The sequence below is a fragment of the Monodon monoceros genome, unplaced genomic scaffold (assembly GCF_005190385.1).
Source record: "Monodon monoceros isolate NGI ecotype Baffin Bay Population unplaced genomic scaffold, NGI_Narwhal_1 Super_Scaffold_12, whole genome shotgun sequence".
Taxonomy (NCBI): domain Eukaryota; kingdom Metazoa; phylum Chordata; class Mammalia; order Artiodactyla; family Monodontidae; genus Monodon; species Monodon monoceros.
The window spans coordinates 122570847-122591115 of NW_021703768.1; the positions used below are offsets into that span (position 1 = coordinate 122570847).

The 20269-nt window shown below is 42.1% G+C and overlaps 1 protein-coding gene and 1 long non-coding RNA gene across 3 annotated transcripts in view; one reads left to right on the forward strand and one right to left on the reverse strand.

Moving 5' to 3' along the window:
- SH3RF2 (SH3 domain containing ring finger 2) overlaps positions 1–20269 on the forward strand; it is a 141099-nt gene that overhangs the window by 92825 nt on the left and 28005 nt on the right. For both annotated transcript variants that reach the window (XM_029216841.1, XM_029216840.1), the window contains exons 6-7: positions 18036–18127; positions 19651–19821. In XM_029216841.1, coding sequence (XP_029072674.1) covers positions 18036–18127; positions 19651–19821 — 263 coding nt within the window. The remainder of the gene's footprint in view (positions 1–18035; positions 18128–19650; positions 19822–20269) is intronic.
- LOC114892172 overlaps positions 1–20269 on the reverse strand; it is a 67387-nt gene that overhangs the window by 30242 nt on the left and 16876 nt on the right. The window lies entirely within an intron of this gene.

Here is a 20269-nt window from a genome sequence, read left to right on the forward strand (position 1 = left end):
TTTCATATAAGAAACAAGAATGGTCCATAAACATTTGAAAAGAAACCCCAGCTCATCGGTACTCAGAGAAATTAATTTGAAACCACAATGAGATATCATTTCACACCCACCACAAACAGGTATTAAAAAGCTCAGCATTAACACACGCTGGTGAGACGGTGGGGTAACAGGAATTGTCATTCACTGCTGGTGGGAGTGTAAATTGTTACAGCCACGCTGGGAACCAGTTTGTTATTGCCTAATAAAACTGAGCAGGCTCCTACCCTACAGCCCATCAATTCTACTCGTAGGTGTAGATCCTGGGGGAACTCTTGTACATGTGCACGGGGAACATATACAAGAATGTTCATAGCAACATCCTTCAGGACAGCCCCAAACTGAAAATCACCCAAATGACACATAAATGATAGGATGGTTAAATGGTGGTAGACGCATACAGTGAAATACAGGACAGCAGTGAAAACCGACCACGACAACTTAGTGTTAAGCCGAAGATGCGAGTCACAGAAGAACACACGCAATGTGAATCCATTCACACTGTGTTCAGAAACAGGCAGACCTCAACCACATATGGTTTAGGGATGTATACCAACGTTGTTAAAAATTACATAGAAAATCAATGGAACAATCAATAAAATTTCAGCATTGTAGTTAGCTCTGGGAGGAGGGAAGAGATCTGATTAGAGAGGAATGTGCAGAGGGCCTCTAAGTACAGTATTCAATTCCTATTTTTATTCTGTTTCTTGAGTTGGGTGGTATGTATGCAGGTGTTAGTTTTGTTATTCTTGTTTAAATAACAAAAAATTATATACACTTATTTCTATGCCTACTGTATTTATAATTTTAAATGTCAATAACGAGGGAAAATAACAGAGTGGAGATGGGGGTGGGGGGCATAGAAAGGGCAGGGGTGACAGAAGCAGTGTGACCTGCTCAAGGAGCTGAGAAAAGACCCCACGGCTGAAGGAAGTGAAGCGGGGAGGGAGAGGGGAGGAAGGTGAGGCTGGAGAGCAGGGCAGGGGCTAGACCACAGAGCATATTCAAAGCTTCGATGACTACCTAGAAAATGGAGATGTAGTTGGCTTCACAGCATTATATAATATTACCCCTGCTGACCTCGCTGTGTACTTTAGAAGACATTTTTCGAGGTGGACCTAAAGGGACCTGCTGCCAGCTCATGATCGAGTTTTCTTTTTCAGACAACGCTTTTACTCTCAGGGCAAATCAAAGCACTGGATGGTGGCTCCCTGCTCATCCAGAACAGGGAGGCTTTGCAGGCCGGACTGGTTCTGAGGCAGGCTTAGAGAAGGAAGGAGAGCAGTCTGGCAAAAGGAGCTCTGACTCTGTTGGGACATCGCTTTGGCCAGGGAAGGAGGAAGATAAACAACAAAACAAAAACAACGTCATATTCAACCTCCCTCCAGATCTATTGTATATTACGGGGGACACTGGCCAGGGATGGTCGTTGTCATGAACATGACATACCTGTGAACATAAAAACAGAATGCTGAATTTGGCTACACGGCTTTTTCCTGGGATGCACAAACATGCCTCACATACTTGAGCCCTCTAGCCAAATGGAGTTAAGTGCTAACCTTGCTGACTCACAGAAGGGGCTCCAGGCCAGAGTCCTTGCTCCTGGTGTCAACTTAACCAGTGACTTGCTGGCCATCTCCTGAATATCATGTAATCTTTCTATCTTGGCTTCTTCATCTGTAAAAATGGGAATTGATGACAGTGAGGTCTGTGTATCACAAGTTAGTGTTGGAATCGTAGGCTGTGACTGAAATACCTCTTGGAGATCAAGGCAAGCATCTCCCAGCAGCGCCCAGAGCACCTTCAGCCCCACCCCTCGGCGGCGCCAACATGCACCATGTTTACATAACTATGGGTTTAAGTGTCTTCCCTGGTATACATGGTGAGGTCCACCTGAGGAAGGAGCTCTGTGTGTCTTGTTCGTTGCATTAACTCCAGTGCCCAGGACCAACTATGGCCCACACATTGCAATTGCTGACTGTGGCTCTTAAGCCACAGTCAGCAATTTATTTATTTATTTTTTATTTATTTATTTTTTAACATCTTTATTGCAGTATAATTGCTTTACAATGGTGTGTTAGTTTCTGCTTTATAACAAAGTGAATCAGCCATATGCATACATATGTCCCCATATCCCCTCCCTCTTGAACCTCCCTCCCATCCTCCCTCTTCCGTCTCCCTCTCTCCCTCCCACCCTCCCTATCCCACCCCTCTAGGTGGTCACAAAGCACCGAGCTGATCTCCCTGTGCTATCCGGCTGCTTCCCACTAGCTATCTATTTTACGTTTGGTAGTGTATATATGTCCATGCCACTCTCACGTCGTCCCAGCTTACCCTTCCCCCTCCCCATGTCCTCAAGTCCATTCTCTAGTAGGTCTGTGTCTTTATTCCCGTCTTGCCCCTAGGTTCTTCATGACCTTTTTTTTTTTTTAGATTCCATATATATGTGTTAGCATATGGTATTTGTTTTTCTCTTTCTGACTTACTTCACTCTGTATGACAGACTCTGGGTCCATCCACCTCACTACAAATAACTCAATTTTGTTTCTTTTTATGGCTGAGTAATATTCCATTGTATATATGTGCCATATCTTCTTTATCCATTCCTCTGTCGATGGACACTTAGGTTTCTTCCATGTCCTGGCTATTGTAAATAGAGCTGCAGTGAACATTGTGGTGCATGTGTCTTTTTGAATTATGGTTTTCTCAGGGTATATGCCCAGTAGTAGAATTGCTGGGTCGTATGGTAGTTCTATTTTTAGTTTCTTTTTTTTTTTTTTTTTTTTTTTGCGGTACGCAGGCCTCTCACTGTTGTGGCCTCTCCCGTTGCAGAGCACAGGCTCTGGACGCACAGGCTCAGCAGCCATGGCTCACGGGCCCAGCAACTCTGTGGCATGTGGGATCTTCCCGGACCGGGGCACAAACCCGCGTCCCCTGGCGGACTCTCAACCACTGCGCCACAAGGGAAGCCCCCTATGTTTAGTTTTTTAAGGAACCTCCATACTGTTCTCCATAGTGGCTGAATCAATTTACATTCCCACCAACAGTGCAAGAGGGTTCCCTTTTCTCCACACCCTCTCCAGCAAGCCTCTTTTAATTAAAGACGAGAATGAATTTTTAACTTCATAAAGTTCAGTGGTCGACTCTAGATTATCCATAGTGTTGGTATAGAAACTACCGTATAATAGTTAATTTTCTGTCTCTAAAATGCAGCCCTTCTCCCGACCCTAAGTGAACACTCGGTAGGTTCAGGCCCTTGTTAGCTCCTGGGAATACTGAGATGCAGGACCACAAGGGCTTGGGAGTAGGTCACACTCTGTTGAGGAAGATAGTACCCCATACCCACCAAGCTACTGAAAGGCATGAGCCCCGGAGGAAAGAGCTGAGTGCCACAGCATGGGGGTGGGGTGGGGGGGAACAGCAAACTTACATTTGGGAAAGCCGGGGACCTGAAAACTCCTCTAGAAGAGTAGGGCTGCTTACTGCCATCCCCCACTGCATCCTTGCGTCCTGGTCTCAGTCCGAGACCTCGCAGGGCCGTCGCATAAAAGGAGCTGCTCAGCCCACCCCACCCCACCCTGCACAGCAGCTAATCTCTTGGTAGATCAAAATAAGTAGAGTTAATTAATATATACACACTACTATATATAAAATAGATAACCAAATCTAAAAAGAAGTACAAATGAATGTATTTACAAAACAGAAATGCAATCAGAGACTTAGAGAATGAACTTTTGGTTATGGGGCGGGGGGGAAGGGTGGAGGGAAGGGATAGTTAGGGGGTCTGGGATTGACATGGACACACTGCTATATTTGAAAAGGATAACCAACAAGGACATACTGTGTAGCACAGGGAACTCTGCTCAGTGTTATGTGGCAGCCTGGGTGGGAGGGGAGTCTCGGGGAGAATGGATACATGTACATGTGTGGCTGAGGTGCTTTGCTGTGCACCTGAAACCATCACAACATTGTTAATCAGCTATACTCCAATATAAAATAAAAAGTTAAAAAAAAAAGATAACCAACAAGGACCTACTGTGTAGCACAGGGAACTATACTCACTATCTTGTAATGACCTATAATGGAAGAGAATTTTGTAAAAGAATATATATATATATATATATATATATATATATATGTATAACTGAATCACTTTGCTCCACACCTGAAACTAACACAACATTGTAAATCAACTCTATTTCAATAAAAATATTTTAAAATAAGTAATATTTATTGAGCGCTTGCTTACAATGCGCTAAATCCTGTCCATGGATTCTTTTATTTAATCCTCCTAACAACGCTATGAGACAAATACCATTACTGCCCCCATTTTAACAGATGACAAAGTGGAGGAGCCACAGTGTTCAGTCCTTGCCCAAGATCACACATCCTGGAAAATGCTAGAGCCGCATGCTTGAGTACTAGGCTAGACCTGCCTCCAGACTCCTGGACGGGAGCTGACTCTGTGCCCACATGACTGACGAGGCTGGCACAGGGCCAGTGGAATGTTGCAGCAGCTCTGTGCCAGGCGCCGTGCCCCCTTCCTTCCTCACTTAACACCTCGAGACCTGAAAACACCCAGAGGCCACACAGCGGTGGATTCTTCTGTTCCTGATAAAGACTTCTTTTAAATGAGTCATTGTCTTCAAAAAGGAGGAAAAACTGTTTTTAGATCGCAGCAGAAATACCCACCCCTACCCTCAAGTACATACCCTTTCCCTGATCCTGCTCAGATCCCCAAATCCTATCCCAGGAAGCACCAGATGCTAGAGGTCCTCGCATGCAGTCTCACAAACCCTTTGTGGCTCGGGGACCTGAGGTCACAACTGACCTCAGGAAACCACCCGCCAGAGGTCCGTTCACTCAGACAGGCTGGGCGTCTGTCTTGGATGCCAGTGACAGGAACAGACTTGCCTCCTCAGATGTTGGCCGTCTACCTGGTTGTCTTTATTTACTGGGTGGCGCCTTTGTTTCTGTCTTGTTCTGTCTGTCCTCCTTCCCTGCCTTTATCTATCTTGCTCTCTTTTCCTATCACTCCATTCATTCATTCATTCATTCATTTTTGTTTTCACCTTATTTACTGAGCTTCTGTCTGATGCATAGGTTTGCACCTTTGATTTCTCTCCTATTCAGGTGGCCCCCTGCCATGAGGGCCACTGCCTAGCTGTTCACTGTGAAGCTGAGCCATCACCCTTATCTCCTTCGCTGACCAATCCCAGAGCTTGGGCTGGGTCAAGCTATGGCCACTTGGATGTTTCCTGCCAGCTAGATAATATATTCCTATTTTTTTTAACAGCTTTATTGAGCTATAGTTACATAAAGTTCAACGATTTTAAGCATACAGTTCAATGACTTGGCAGATGTAAAAAGGGAATGACTAACAAAATCAAGATGTAGAACATTTCTATCACCCCCAAAAGCTTCCTTGTGCCCCTTTGCAATCAATCATCTCTCCCCATACCTGGCTCTTGGTAATCCCTAATCTTGCCGTCACTATAGTTTTGGCTTTTTTTAGAATGTTACATAAATGGCATCACAGAATATGTGATTTCGTGTTTCATGCTTCTTTTACTTAGGATGATGTTAAGATTCTTCCATGTAGTTGCATGTATTCCTGAGGAATATTCCACTGTGTTTGTACCACAGTTTGTTTATTCGTTCACCCAGTGATTGGCATTTGGGTTGTTTCCTGTTTCTGGCTAAAATAAATAAAGCTGCTATGAACATTCATGTACAAGTCCTTGTATGGACATAAGTTTGCATTTCTCTTAGGTAAAAACTTGTGAGTAGGATGCTGAGTAGAGTGGTAAGTGTATATTTCACTTTATTTAAAACGGTCAACTTGTTGTCCTGTGTGGTGGCACCATTTTACATCTCCATCAGCAACATATAAGAATTCTAGGGCTTCCCTGGTGGTGCAGTGGTTGGGAGCCCGCCTGCCGATGCAGGGGACGCGGGTTCGTGCCCCGGTCCGGGAGGATCCCACATGCCGCGGAGAGGCTGGGCACGTGAGCCATGGCCGCTGAGCCTGCGCATCTGGAGCCTGTGCTCTGCAACGGGAGAGGCCACAACAGTGAGAGGCCCACGTACCGCAAAAAAAAAAAAAAAAAAATTCTAGTTGCTCCACATCCTCACCACCACTTGGTATGGTCAGTTTTTAACTTTAGCCATTCTTATAGGTGTATAGTGGTATCTCATGGTGGTTTTAATTTGTATTTTCTTGATAATTGTTGATGTGGAGCACTTTTTCATGTACTTACTGGCCACTCAATATATATTCTTCTGTGATGTCTTTTGCCCACTTTTTAATTGGATTATTTGTCTTCTGAATGGGTTACGAGTTTCCCCAGTCTTTTCTTAATCTCCCTTTTCTTCTTCTTTCCTCTATCCCTCTGTATCTATCTCTTTCTCCCACTGTGTCTCAGTCTCAGTTTCTGACTCTCTCCCCAACTTTCAGAGTTGTCCACTATCTCCCTCTCTCCCTCCTCCTCCTTCCCCATTTGTATTCTTCCTTCTCCTCTCAGACACCTCAAAATCTGAGAATCTGTCCTCGTTTCCCATTCCACATTAGAAGGAACTCCATCACAAGCCCAGTGATTTCAGTTCTGGCAGGGTTCCATGTTCCAAATAGGGGGAAAGATCCCCTCTCTAGTCGAAGACCTAGAGAGGTAAAAAGCCTGGTATAATGAAGGGATGACTTTTTTGCATGCTGGCATCTTCCTCCTCCCTAAGTGATTAACAGTGTTTATGGATGGCAGGGCTTTTTACTCAAACATAACACTGGAAAGTCACAGTGAGGTTCATCCTGCTTAATCAGTGGTCCAACAGCCTACACAAACATAAGATTAGTTGTTCACACAACAAGGCCCTCCCTTGGCACATCTCCCAATCCGAGCAGGGTTTTATCTTGCCCAGTTGCAGGGAAGGAGATCCTAGCCCAAAGCCAGCAGCTTGTTTAAGGAAACCAGTATGAAAGTGTTTGATTGCAAAGCTCAGAGCACTTTATGCAGTGTTAGAGGCTTTCAGATGGATAACCATGGAATAGTCTTTGGGGTTTTTTTTAAATACAATTTTTAAAGGTCACACTCCATTTACAGTTATTACTAAATATTGGCTATATTCCCCATGTTGTAAATACATCCTTGTAGCCTATCTTATACACAATAGTTTGTACCTCCCACTTCCCCACCCCTATATTGTCCCTCCTGCCTCTCCCCACTGGTAACGACTAGTTTATTCTTCATATCTGTGAGTCTGCTCTGTTTTTGTGATATTTACTTGTTTGCTGTATTTTTTAGATTCCACGTATAAGTGATATCATACAGTATTTGTCTTCCTCTGTCTGACTTATTTCGCTTAGCATAATGCCCTCCAAGTCCATCCATGTTGCTGCAAACAGCAAAATTTTGTTCTTTTTTATGGCTGAGTAGTATTCCAGTGTATCAATATACCACATATTCTTTATCCATTCATCTCTTGATGGACACTTAAGTTGCCTCCATATCTTGGCAATCGTAAATAATGCTGCTGTAAGCATTGGAGTGCATGTATCTTTTCTTTTTTTTTTAATTTTTGAATTTAGTTTTATTTTTTTTTTTATACAACAGGTTCTTATTAGTCATCAATTTTATACACATCAGTGTATACATGTCAACCCCAATCTCCCAATTCATCACACCACCACCACCACCCCCCTGCCGCTTCCCCCCTTGGTGTCCATACGTTTGTTCTCTACATCTGTGTCTCAATTTCTGCCCTGCAAACCAGTTCATCTGTACAATTTTTCTAGGTCCACATATATATATATGAGTTAATATACGATATTTGTTTTTCTCTTTCTGACTTACTTCACTCTGTATGACAGTCACTAGATCTATCCACGTCTCAGCAAATGACCCAATTTCATTCTTTATTATGGCTGAGTAATATTCCATTCTATATATGTAACACATCTTCTTTATCCATTTGCCTGTCGATGGACATTTAGGTTGCTTCTGTGACCTGGCTATTGTAAACAGTGCTGCAATGAACATTGGGGTGCATGTGTCTCTTTGAATTATGGTTTTCTCTGGGTATATGCCCAGTAGTGGGATTGCTGGATCATATAATAATTCTATTTTTAGTTTTTTAAGGAACCTCCATACTGTTCTCCATAGTGGTTGTATCAATTTACATTCCCACCAACAGTGCAAGACGGTTCCCTTTCCTCCACACCCTCTCCAGCATTTGTTGTTTGTAGATTTTCTGATAATGCCCATTCTAACTGGTTTGAGGTGATACCTCATTGTAGTTTTGATTTGCATTTCTCTAATCATTACTGATGTTGAGCAACTTTTCATGTGCTTCTTGGCCATCTGTAAGTCTTCCTTGCAGAAATGTCTATGTAGGTCTTTGGCCCACTTTTGAATTGGGTTGTTTGTTTTTGTAATATTGAGCTGCATGAGCTGTTTATATATTTTGGAGATTAATCTTTTGTCCATTGATTTATTTGCAAATATTTTCTCCCATTCTGAGGATTGTCTTTTCGTCTTGTTTCTGGTTTCCTTTGCTGTGCAAAAGCTTTGAAGTTTCATTAGGTCCCATTTGTTTATTTTTGTTTTTATTTCCATTACTCTAGGAGGTGGATCAGAAAAGATCTTGCTGTGATTTATGTCACAGAGTGTCCTTCCTATGTTTTCCTCTAAGACTTCTATAGTGTCCAGTCTTACATTTAGGTCTCTAATCCATTTTGAGTTTATTTTTGTGTATAGTGTTAGGGGGTGTTCTAATTTCATTCTTTTACATGCAGCTGTCCAGTTTTCCCAGCACCACCTACTGAGGAGACTGTCTTTTCTCCATTGTATATCCTTGCCTCCTTTGTCATAGAGTAGCTGACCATAGGTGCGTGGGTTTATCTCTGGGCTTTCTATCTTGTTACATTGATCTATATTTCAGTTTTTGTGCCAGTAACATATTGTCTTGATTACTGTAGCTTTGTAGTATAATCTGAAGTCAGGGAGTCTGATTCCTCCAGCTCCACTTTTTTCCCTCAAGACTGCTTTGGATATTCAGGGTCTTTTGTGCCTACATACAAATTTTAAGATTTTTTATTCTAGTTCCGTAAAAAATGCCATTGGTAATTTGATAGGGATTGCATTGAGTCTGTAGATTGCTTTGGGTAGTATAGTCATTTTCACAATATTGATTCTTCCAATGCAAGAACATGGTATATCCCTCCATCTGTTGGTATCATCTTTAATTTCTTTCATCAGTGTCTTATAGTTTTCTGCATACAGGTCTTTTGTCTCCCTAGGTAGGTTTATTCCTCGGTATTTTATTCTTTTTGTTGCAGTGGTAAATGGGAGTGTTTCCTTAATTTCACTTTCAGATTTTTCATCATTAGTATATAGGAATACAGGAGATTTCTGTGCATTAATTTTGTATCCTGCAACTTTACCAAATTCATTGATTAGCTCTAGTAGTTTTCTGGTGGCATCTTTAGGATTCTCTATGTATAGTATCATGTCATCTGCAAAGAGTGACAGCTTTACTTCTTCTTTTCCAATTTGTATTCCTTTTATTTCTTTTTCTTCTCTGATTGCTGTGGCTAGGACTTCCAAAACTATGTTCAATACTAGTGGTGAGAGTGAACATCCTTGTCTTGTTCCTGATCTTAAGGAAATGCTTTCAGTTTTTCACCATTGAGAATGATGTTCGCTGGGGTTTGTCATATGTGGCCTTTATTATGTTGAGGTAGGTTCCCTCTATGCCCACTTTCTGGAGAGTTTTTTTTTTTTTAACCATTTTTAAAAATATTTATTTATTTATTTTTGGCTGCATTGGGTCTTCGCTGCTGCGCGTGGGCTCCCTCCAAAAGCGGTGAGCAGGGGCCACCCCTCTTTGCGGTGCGCAGGCCTCCCACTGTGGTGGCCTCTCCTGCCGTGGAGCACAGGCTTCAGGTGTGCAGACCTCAGTACTGGTGGCACACAGGCTCAGCAGTTGTGGCCCGCAGGCTCCAGAACACAGGCTCAGCAGTTGTGGCGCACGGGCCCAGGCTGGAGAGTTTTTATCATAAATTGGTGTTGAATTTTGTCAAGAGCTTTTTCTGCATCTACTGAGACGATCATATGGTTTTTCTTCTTCAATTTGTTAATATGCTATATCACATTGATTGATTTGTGGATATTGAAGAATCCTTGCATCCCTGGGATAAATCCCACTTGATCATTGTGTATGATCCTTTTAATGTGCTGTTGGATTCTGTTTGCTAGTAATTGGTTGAGGATTTTTGGATCTATATTCATCAGTGACATTGGTCTGTAATTTTCTTTTTTTGTAGTATCTTTGTCCGGTTTTGGTATCAGGGTGATAGTGGCCTCATAGAATGAGTTTGGGAGTGTTCCTTCCTCTGCAATTTTTTGGAAGAGTTTGAGAAGGATGGGTGTCAGCTCTTCTCTTAATGTTTGATAGAATTCACCTGTGAAGCCATCTGGTCCTAGACTTTTGTTTGTTGGAAGATTTTTAATCACAGTTTCAATTTCATTACTTGTGATTGGTCTGTTCATATTTTCTATTTCTTCCTGGTTCAGTCTTGGAAGGTTATGCCTTTCTAGGAATTTGTCCATTTCTTCCAGGCTGTCCATTTTATTGGCATAGAGTTGCTTGTAGTAGTTGCTTAGGATGGTTTGTATTTCTGCGGTGTCTTTTGAAACTTTTCCTTTTTCGTTTTTTAATTTTATTGACTTGAGTCCTCTACCTCTTTTTCCTGATGAGTCTGGCTAACGGTTTATCCATTTTGTTTATCTTCTCAAAGAACCAGCTTTTAGTTTTATTGATCTTTGCTATTGTTTTCTTTGTTTCTATTTTATTTATTTCTGCTCTGATCTTTATGATTTCCTTCCTTCTGCTAAATTTGGGTTTTGTTTATTCTTCTTTCTCTAGTTCCTTTAGGTGTAAGGTTAGATTGTTTATTTGAGATTTTTCTTGTTTCTTGAGGTAGGCTTGTATAGCTATAAACTTCTCTCTTGGAACTGCTTTTGCTGCATCCCATGGGTTTTGGATCCTCGTATTTTCATTGTCATTTGTCTCTAGGTATTTTTTGATTTCCTCTTTGATTTCTTCAGTGATCTCTTGGATATTTAGTAACGTATTGTCTAGCCTCCATGTGTTTGTGTTTTTTCGGTTTTTTCCCTGTAATTCATTTCTAATCTCATGGTGTTGTGGTCAGAAAAGATGCTTGATATGATTTCAAATTTCTTAAATTTACTGAGGCTTGATTTGTGACCCAAGATGTGATCTATCCTGGAGAACGTTCCGTGCTCACTTGAGAAGAACGTGTAATCTGCTGTTTTTGGATGGAATGTCCTATAAATATCAATTAAATCTATCTGGTCTATTGTATCATTTAAAGCTTCTGTTTCCTTATTTATTTTCATTTTGGATGATCTTTTCATTGATGTAAGTGAGGTGTTAAACTCCCCCACTATTATTGTGTTACGGTCAATATCCTCTTTTAGAGCTGTTAGCAGTTGCCTTATGTATTGAGGTGCTCCTATGTGGGTGCATATATATTTAAAATTGTTATATCTTCTTCTTGGATTGATCCCTTGATCATTATGTAGTGTCCTTCCTTGTCTCTTGTAACATTCTTTATTTTAAAGTCTATTTTATCTGATATGAGTATTGCTACTCCAGCTTTCTTTTGATTTCCATTTGCATGGAATATCTTTTTCCATCCCCTAACTTTCAGTCTGTATGTGTCCCTAGGTCTGAAGTGGGTCTCTTGTAGACAGCATATATATGGGTCTTGTTTGTTTATCCATTCAGCAAGCCTGTGCCTTTTGGTTGGAGTATTTAATCCATTCATGTTTAAGGTAATTATCAATATGTATGTTCCTATGACCATTTTCTTAATTGTTTTGGGTTTGTTTTTGTAGGTCTTTTTCTTCTCTTGTGTTTCCTACTTAGAGAAGTTCCTTTAGCATTTGTTGTAGAGCTGGCTTGGTGGTGCTGAATTCTCTTAGCTTTTGCTTGTCTGTAAAACTTTTGATTTCTCCATCAAATCTGAATGAGATCCTTGCCAGGTAGAGTAATCTTAGTTGTAGATTCTTCCCTTTCATCACTTTAAGTATATCATGCCACTCCCTTCTGGCTTGTAGAGTTTCTGCTGAGAAATCAGCTGTTAACCTTATGGAAGTTCCCTTGTATGTTATTTGTTGTTTTTCCCTTGGTGCTTTCAATAATTTTTCTTTCTCTTTAATTTTTGTCAATTTGATTATTATGTGCCTCGGCATGTTTCTCATTGGGTTTATCCTGTATGGGACTCTCTGCACTTCCTGGACTTGGGTGTCTATTTCCTTTCCCATGTTAGGGAAGTTTTTGACTATAATCTCTTCCAGTATTTCCTCTGGTCTTCTGTCTCTCTCCTCCTTCTGGGACCCCTATAATGTGAATGTTGTTGAATTTAATGTTGTCCCAGACGTCTCTTAGGCTGTCTTCATTTCTTTTTTCTTTTTTTGCGGTACACGGGCCTCTCACTGTTGTGGCCTCTCCCGTTGCAGAGAACAGGCTCCGGATGCACAGGCTCAGTGGCCATGGATCACAGGCCTAGCCGCTCCGCGGCATGTGGGATCTTCCCGGACCGGTGCACAAACCCATGTCCCCTGCATCGGCAGGCGGACTCCCAACCACTGCGCCAGCAGGAAAGCCCCTGTCTTCATTTCTTTTCACTCTTTTTTCTTTATTCTGTTCAGCAGCAGTGAATTCCACCATTCTGTCTTCCAGGTCACTTATCCATTCTTCTGCCTCAGTTATTCTCTTATTGATTCCTTCTAGTGTATTTTTCATTTCAGTTATTGTATTGTTCATTTCTGTTTGTTTGTTCTTTAATTCTTCTAGGTCTTTGTTAAACATTTCTTGCATCTTCTCGATCTTTGCCTCCATTCTTTTTCCAAGGTCCTGGATCATCTTCACTATCATTATTCTGAATTCTCCTTCTGGGAGGTTGCCTATGTCCACTTCATTTAGTTGTTTTTCTGGGGTTTTATCTTGTTCCTTCATCTGGTACATAGCCCTCTGCCTTTTCATCTTGTCTATCTTTCTGTGAATGTGGTTTTTGTTCCACAGGCTGCAGGATTGTAGTTCTTCTTGCTTCTGCTGTCTGCCGTCTGGTGGATGAGGCTACCTAAGAGGCTTGTGCAAGTTTCCTGATGGGAGGGACTGGTGCTGGATAGAGCTGGCTGTTGCTCTGGTGGGCAGAGCTCAGTAAAACTTTAATCTGCTTGACTGCTGATGGGTGGGGAATGGGTTCCCTCCCTGTTGGTTGTTTGGCCTGAGGTAACCCAACACTGGAGCCTGCAGGCTCTTTGGTGGGGCTAATGGCGGACTCTGGGAGGGCTCACGCCAAGGAGTCCTTCCCAGAACTTCTGCTCCCAGTGTCCTTGTCCTCACAGTGAGCCACAGCCACCCATCACCTCTGCAGGAGACCCTCCAACACTAGCAGGGAGGTCTGGTTCAATCTCCCCTGGGGTCACTGCTCCTTCCCCTGGGTCCCAATGTGCACACTACTTTGTGTATGCCCTCCAAGAGTGGAGTCTCTGTTTCCCCCAGTCCTGTCAAGTCCTGCAATCAAATCCCAGTAGCCTTCAAAGTCTGATTGTCTAGGAACTCCTTCTCCCGTTGTCGGACCCCCAGGTTTGGAAGCCTGACGTGGGGCTCAGAACCTTCACTCCAGTAGGTGGACTTCTGTGGTATAAGTGTTCTCCAGTTTGTGAGTCACCCACCCAGAAGTTATGGGATTTGATTTTATTGGGATTGCGCCCCTCCTACCATCTCATTGTGGCTTCTCCTTTGTCTTTGGATGTGGGATATCTTTTTTGGTGAGTTCCAGTGTCTTCCTGTCAATGATTGTTCAGCAGTTAGCTGTGATTCTGTTGTTCTCACAAGAGGGAGTGAGAGTACATCCTTCTACTCCGCCTCCTTAGCTCAGGCTCTCTCGTCATCTTCTACTTGTTGGTCAAGTTCCTCTAGGTCAGGAGTGCATGTATCTTTTCAAATTAGTGTTTTTTGTTGTTTTTTTGTTTGTTTGTTTTGGACATATACCCAGGAGTTTAATTGCTGGGTCATATGTTAGTTCTATTTTTATTTTTTTGATAAACCTCTATACTGTTTTCCACAGTGGCTGCACCACAGTGGCTCCCACCAACAGTGTACAGAGGTTTACTTTTCTCCACATCCTCACCAACATTTGTTATTTGTGTCCTTTTTGATGATAGCCATTGTCACAGGTGTGAGGTGATATCTCATTGTGGTTTTGTTTTGCATTTCCCTGATGATTAGCAATGTTGAGCATCTTTTCATGTGCCTGTTGGCCATCTGCATTTCCTCTTTGGAAGCATATCTATTTAGACCTTCTGCCCATTTTTAATCGGTTGTTTGTTTTTTTGATGTTGAGTTGTATGAACTGTTTACATATGTTGGATAGTAATCCCTTATTGGTCATATCATTTGCAAATATCTTCTGTCATTCAGTAGGTTGTCTTTTCATTTTGTCAATGGCTACATTTGCTGTGCAAAAGCTTTTAAGTTAATTAGGTCCCATTTGTTTATTTTTGCTTTTATCTCCTTTACTTTAGGAGACAGATCCAAAAAAATATTGCTACAATTGATGTCAAAGAGTGTTCTGCCTATGTTTTCCTCTAGGAGTTTTATAGTATCCAGTCTTACATTTAGGTCTTTAATCCATTTAGAGTTTATTTTTCTACATAGCAGGCGGACTCTCAACCACTGTGCCACCAGGGAAGACCCCTTTCTTTTATATGTAGCTGTCCAGTTTTCCCAGCATCACTTATTGAAGAGAGACTGTCTTTTCTCCATTGCATAGTCTGGTCTCCTTTGTCATAGATTAATTGAACGTAAGTGTGTGGGTTTATTTCTGTGCTCTTTATCCTGTTCCATTGATCTGTGTATCCGTTTTTGTGCCAGTACAATACTGTTTTGATGACTATAGGCTTATAGTATAGTCTGAAGTCAAGAAGTGTCATTCCTTCAGCTCTGTTCTTCTTTCTCAAGATTGTTTTGGCTATTCGGGGTCTTTTGTGTTTCCATACAAATTTTTAAATTATTTGTTCTAGTTCTGTGAAAAATGCCATTGGTATTTTGAAAGGGATTGCAATGGAGCTGTAGATTGCCTTGGGTGGTATGGTCATTTTAACAATATTGATTCTTCTAATCCAAGAACACAGTATATTTTTCCATCTATTTGTGTCATCTTTGATTTCTTTCATCAGTGTCATAGTTTTCAGAGTACAGGTCTTTTGCCTCCTTAGGTAGGTTTACTTCTAGGTATTTTATTCTTCTTTTTGATGCTGTGGTAAATGGGATTGTTTTCTTAATTTCTCTTTCTGATCTTTCATTGTTAGTGTATAGAAATGCAACAGGTTTCTGTGCATTAATTTCATATCCTGCAACTTTACCAAATTCATTGATGAGCTCTAGTAGTTTTTCTGGTGGTGTCTTTAGGATTTTCTACTCATAGTATTATGTCATTTGCAAATGAGCAGTTTTATTTCTTCCTTTCCAATTTGCATTCCTTTTATTTCTTTTTCTTCTCTGATTGCCATGGCTAGGACTTCCAAAATTATGTTGAATATAAGTGGCGAAAGTGGACATCCTTGTCTTGTTCCTGATCTTAGAGGAAATGCTTTCAACTTTTCATCATTGAGTACGACGTTAGCTGTGGGTTTGCCATATATGGCCCTTACTGTGTTGAGGTATGTTCCCTCTTTGCCTGCTTTCTGGAGAGTTTTTATCATAAATGGATGTTGAATTTTATCAAATGCTTTTACTACATCTACTGAGATGATCATATGCTTTTTGGCATCTTTTTTTAAAGCTTATTAAAATATATTTCACATAACATACATTTAAGCCATTTAAGATGTACAAGTCAGTGGTTTTTAATATATTCACAGATATGTGCAACCATTTTCACCACAATTTTACAATATGTCATCACCTCAAAAAGAAACCCTGTACCCTTAACTATTATTCCTATATCCCCCTATATCCCCAGCCCCTGGAAACCACTAATCTACTTTCTATATAGATTTGCCTCTTCTGGTCATTTCATATAAATGGAATTATGTAATGTTTTTTGTGTCTGACTCCTTTCAATTAGCATAATGTTTTCAAGGCTTATCCATGTTCTGGCATATATCAATACTTCATTTCTTTTATGGTTGAATAATATTCCACTGTATGGATACACCACATTTTGCTTATTCATTCATTAGTCAATGGACATTTGGGTTATTTCCACCTTTTGTCTATTATAAATAATGCTGCTGTAAAATTCATGCACAAGCTTTAGTGTGGACATATGTTTTCATCTCTCTTGGGTATTGGACTTACTGGGTCATATGGTAATTCTATGTTTAGTCATTTGAGGAACTGCAAAACTATTTTCCAAAGGGCCTGAACCATTTTATGTTTCCACCAACACTGTATGAGGGTTTTGATTTCTCTACATTCTTGCCAACATTTGTTACTATCTGACTAGAATAGTTTTCTGATCCTATACCTGGATTGAAATGTCACACATACATACGCAGCCATACATATATTTCCACAGTCATTGGCACACACACAAAACTATACCCATTCATATTTGCACACACCTCTAGAGTTTACACACCTACGCACAGAATTCCAGATAGACATTTACAACCATATATACATATAATCACACAGAGTATACATGCTTATCAATCCACAGACCCACATATGTGAACATAATCAGACATACAATAGACCAGTGCCATCATACATGTACATACAATTGTCATGGGTTCTGAAAAAGCATACGCAATTGTAGAAAGAACCAGAGATAAATGTACTCGGTAATGGATTAGCAACTGCCCAAACACACATATGCAAATAATAGTTATACCCACAAAAGCATAGTCGTAAAAAGGCACACATATGTAGCTACCATCGCTTATGAGTCGACAACTGAAGACAGATTGAATGTATTTACTCTGGATGGCATGGAGATGGTTGAGGTTTCATCAGTCCTTGGTGGACTGGGTAGAAAGATCTTTTTGTTCATTTATTCATTCTTTAAGCTACAAGTACATATTGGGCACATAAGAAATACAATGATGAAAAAGACATAGTCCCTGCCCTCATGGAACTTACAGTCTAGTGATGGGGGATGGTCAGTAACTAAACAAGGAAACAATCACAGCCTGTGATATATGCCAAGAAGGAAATGAGCAAGGTAAGATGTTAGACAACAGGCAAGATGCCAGGATTATAGGCAGTTTCCAGATACTTTTAGCATTATTGCTCCCTCCTTCATCCTGGAAAAGTAAAGAGGATGCAGATTTACCTTCCTTAAGCCACTGGGTAAACTGGTGTGTGTGTGTGAGTGTGAGTGTGTCTGTGTGTCTGTGTGTGTGTTAATACTGATAGTGTGGGCTCAGGACCTAGACAACCTGGTTTAAAAGTTTGTTTCATACTAGTTAGGTAACTTTTCTTTCCCTCAGTTTCTCATCCAAAAATAGGGATGATAATAGTCCCTTTAATAAGGATTAAATCAGCTGATACTTGTAAAGCTCTTAAAACTGCCTGGCGAGTGTTAAGTTCTCAGTATTAGCTATTGTATCATTTTATAAGAATAGGTTTTCATAGAGGGAGGTGAGTGCAGTGGGAGATGGGTAGGGAGGGGCCCAGGGAAGAGATCGAGGATCCTGGCAGTACCCTGTTGACTGTAAACTAGACAGGTCTTCTCCTCTGCCCTCTCTGAGCAGTCTTTTGGATTGCGACCCTGGCATGCCACCCCAGCAAACGATAAACCAATCTACCACTACTTGGCTCTGCCTACAGCCCCAAACCACAGAGAAGACACATGCTGGGTGGTGCCAGGCGTGGCCCTTGGTTTTTGGTTGCGTCAGGCTGCCTCTGCTGTGGGCCTGGCTGGTGATGTTCACTGGTTCTGCCTGGCTTTTCTGTCTGTGTAGGTCAGCACTTATCACCCTGCACCTGCCTCCCCAGGACATTCCACGGCCATCATCAGTCTGCCCGGCTCCCAGCAACACCTCTCAGCTAACATGTGAGTAAAAAAAGCTCAACCCTCCACTCCCGGTCCTGGCATAGAGGGGTCATCTTTGCCATCCCTCTGCCATCAAGCATCCCCCGTTCCCAACCAACACATCCAGAGAGATAACAGCTCCCCTTCTTTTACAACCTCCAAAGGGAATAATGGTGGAAAACACAAATTACCAAACCACATCACCCTGGCTCATTATTTTACAAAAGTAGAAAGATACTGGAAGATTATATACCAAAACATTACAGGAAGCTTAGGTACTGAGCAATTTCTATTGTCTTCCTTTAGATTCACAATGCAAGGTCATCAATAGATGTTGCTCTAGTAATCAGCAAGAAATAAATATAGCATTTTAGAGGGGAAAGGAACCTTGCAGATGAGAATACTCTCCTAGCCCCTTTGATAAAACCTTTCAGTGTCTCACAGTCCACAGAGTCTAGAAGGACTTCCTAACATCCAGCCTGAGGCCATACACTGGTAACCCCGAACCTGGCAAGCCAAAGTGGGTTATTTTTTATTTTTTTGCCGTACGTGGGCCTCTCACTGTTGTGGCCTCTCCCATTGCGGAGCACAGGCTCCGGACGCACAGTCTCAGCGGCCACGGCTCATGGGCCCAGCCGTTCCGCGGCACGTGGGATCCTCCTGGACCGGGACACGAATCCGTGTCCCCTGCATCGGCAGGTGGACTCTCAACCACTGTGCCACCAGGGAAGCCCCAAAGTGGGTTATTTTTAATGCCTTTAGTCGGGCAGTTATTCTCCTACCACAGCCTCACTATTCCCCAGGGTCTTCACCCCCTGGCTCATACCTGGATGTCACCTGCCCAACTCCTGTGTGGAGAGGCAAGTCACTGCTCTAAGCCGAGAACATTTCTACCATGTTTCAAGCCCATCCTCCTCCATGCCAACATGCAGCCAGTATTCCACTGAGTGCCAAACACTGAAATTAACACCCACCTCCCATTTTCCCATGTCCACCTCCGGCCTACATTAAGCTAAGCTCCTCAGGCCATTCCTGGGGGTCAGACATGTCCCTACCCTCAGGAGAGGGAGTGGATCAGAGAGGTTTCTCTTCTGACCCCTCAGTTCCCTGAACCTTGATGGCTGTGACCATTGTCTTGGGGGATACTCTAAGCAGTGTGAAAAAGCATCCTAGATAGAACCATCACTTCCAGGTTTGAGACCCAGCTCTGCCACTGATTCCTGGTCACCAACTCCTTTCTCTATTCTAGACCAGTTTCCCCATTGTCAAAGTGCTGATGTGACCTAAATGAGTGATTTGCAGCTGTGGGGTACTCTGTGGAGGAGCAGGGAGGAGGTGGGGGCAGGGATCTGGGTGCCTCCATTGCTACTTCAACCAGGCTCCACCACTTTCATCTGCCTTACATAGTGAGATTTCAGTTCTTAAAAGGTGATGTTGCTAAACACCGGGCAGGTGGGCTCTGAGTTTTCCTCTCGCTTCACCCTTCACTGGTTCCATGCCTTCTGCTCACCAGCTTCCTTTACCAGTTCCTTGTGTCTCCCCAGGTTTGTAGCCCTGCATTCCTACTCAGCCCATGGACCCGATGAACTGGACCTGCAGAAGGGAGAGGGCATCAGGGTCCTGGGGAAGTACCAGGATGGCTGGCTCAGGGGTGTCTCCTTGGTGACCGGGCGAGTCGGCATCTTCCCCAACAACTATGTCATCCCCATTTTCAGGTGGGTCCTCTCCAATCTCAGGCATCAGAGGGTCAGGTCACCTAGGCCAGGGGCCATCTGTGGGTTGAATCTCTGAAGGACTCAATGCCCTTTCAGAATAAGGGCCAAGAAACAGCTTTTGCTCTAGTACCCTCCTAACACTTAACTTAAAAAAAAAAAATAGCAGAATAGTTATCTTTTAAATAGCTCTTCACATTTTACAAGCACTTTTGCATCTCTTAACTCATTGGCTATGCTCAAGAATCTTGTTTAAGGTAGATGTTATTTTACAGATGAGGAAATTGATGCGCAGAGTTAACCAGTCTGCTCAAGAACTAGATTTCAGGTTTTCTACTATATAATGCCCCCCCCAATCGCACCTCACACCCTGCACCCTGACACTTCACAATCATGGCACAATGTGAAAACACAATGATCAGAAGACCTCTTGGAGCACCTTGGGAGACTT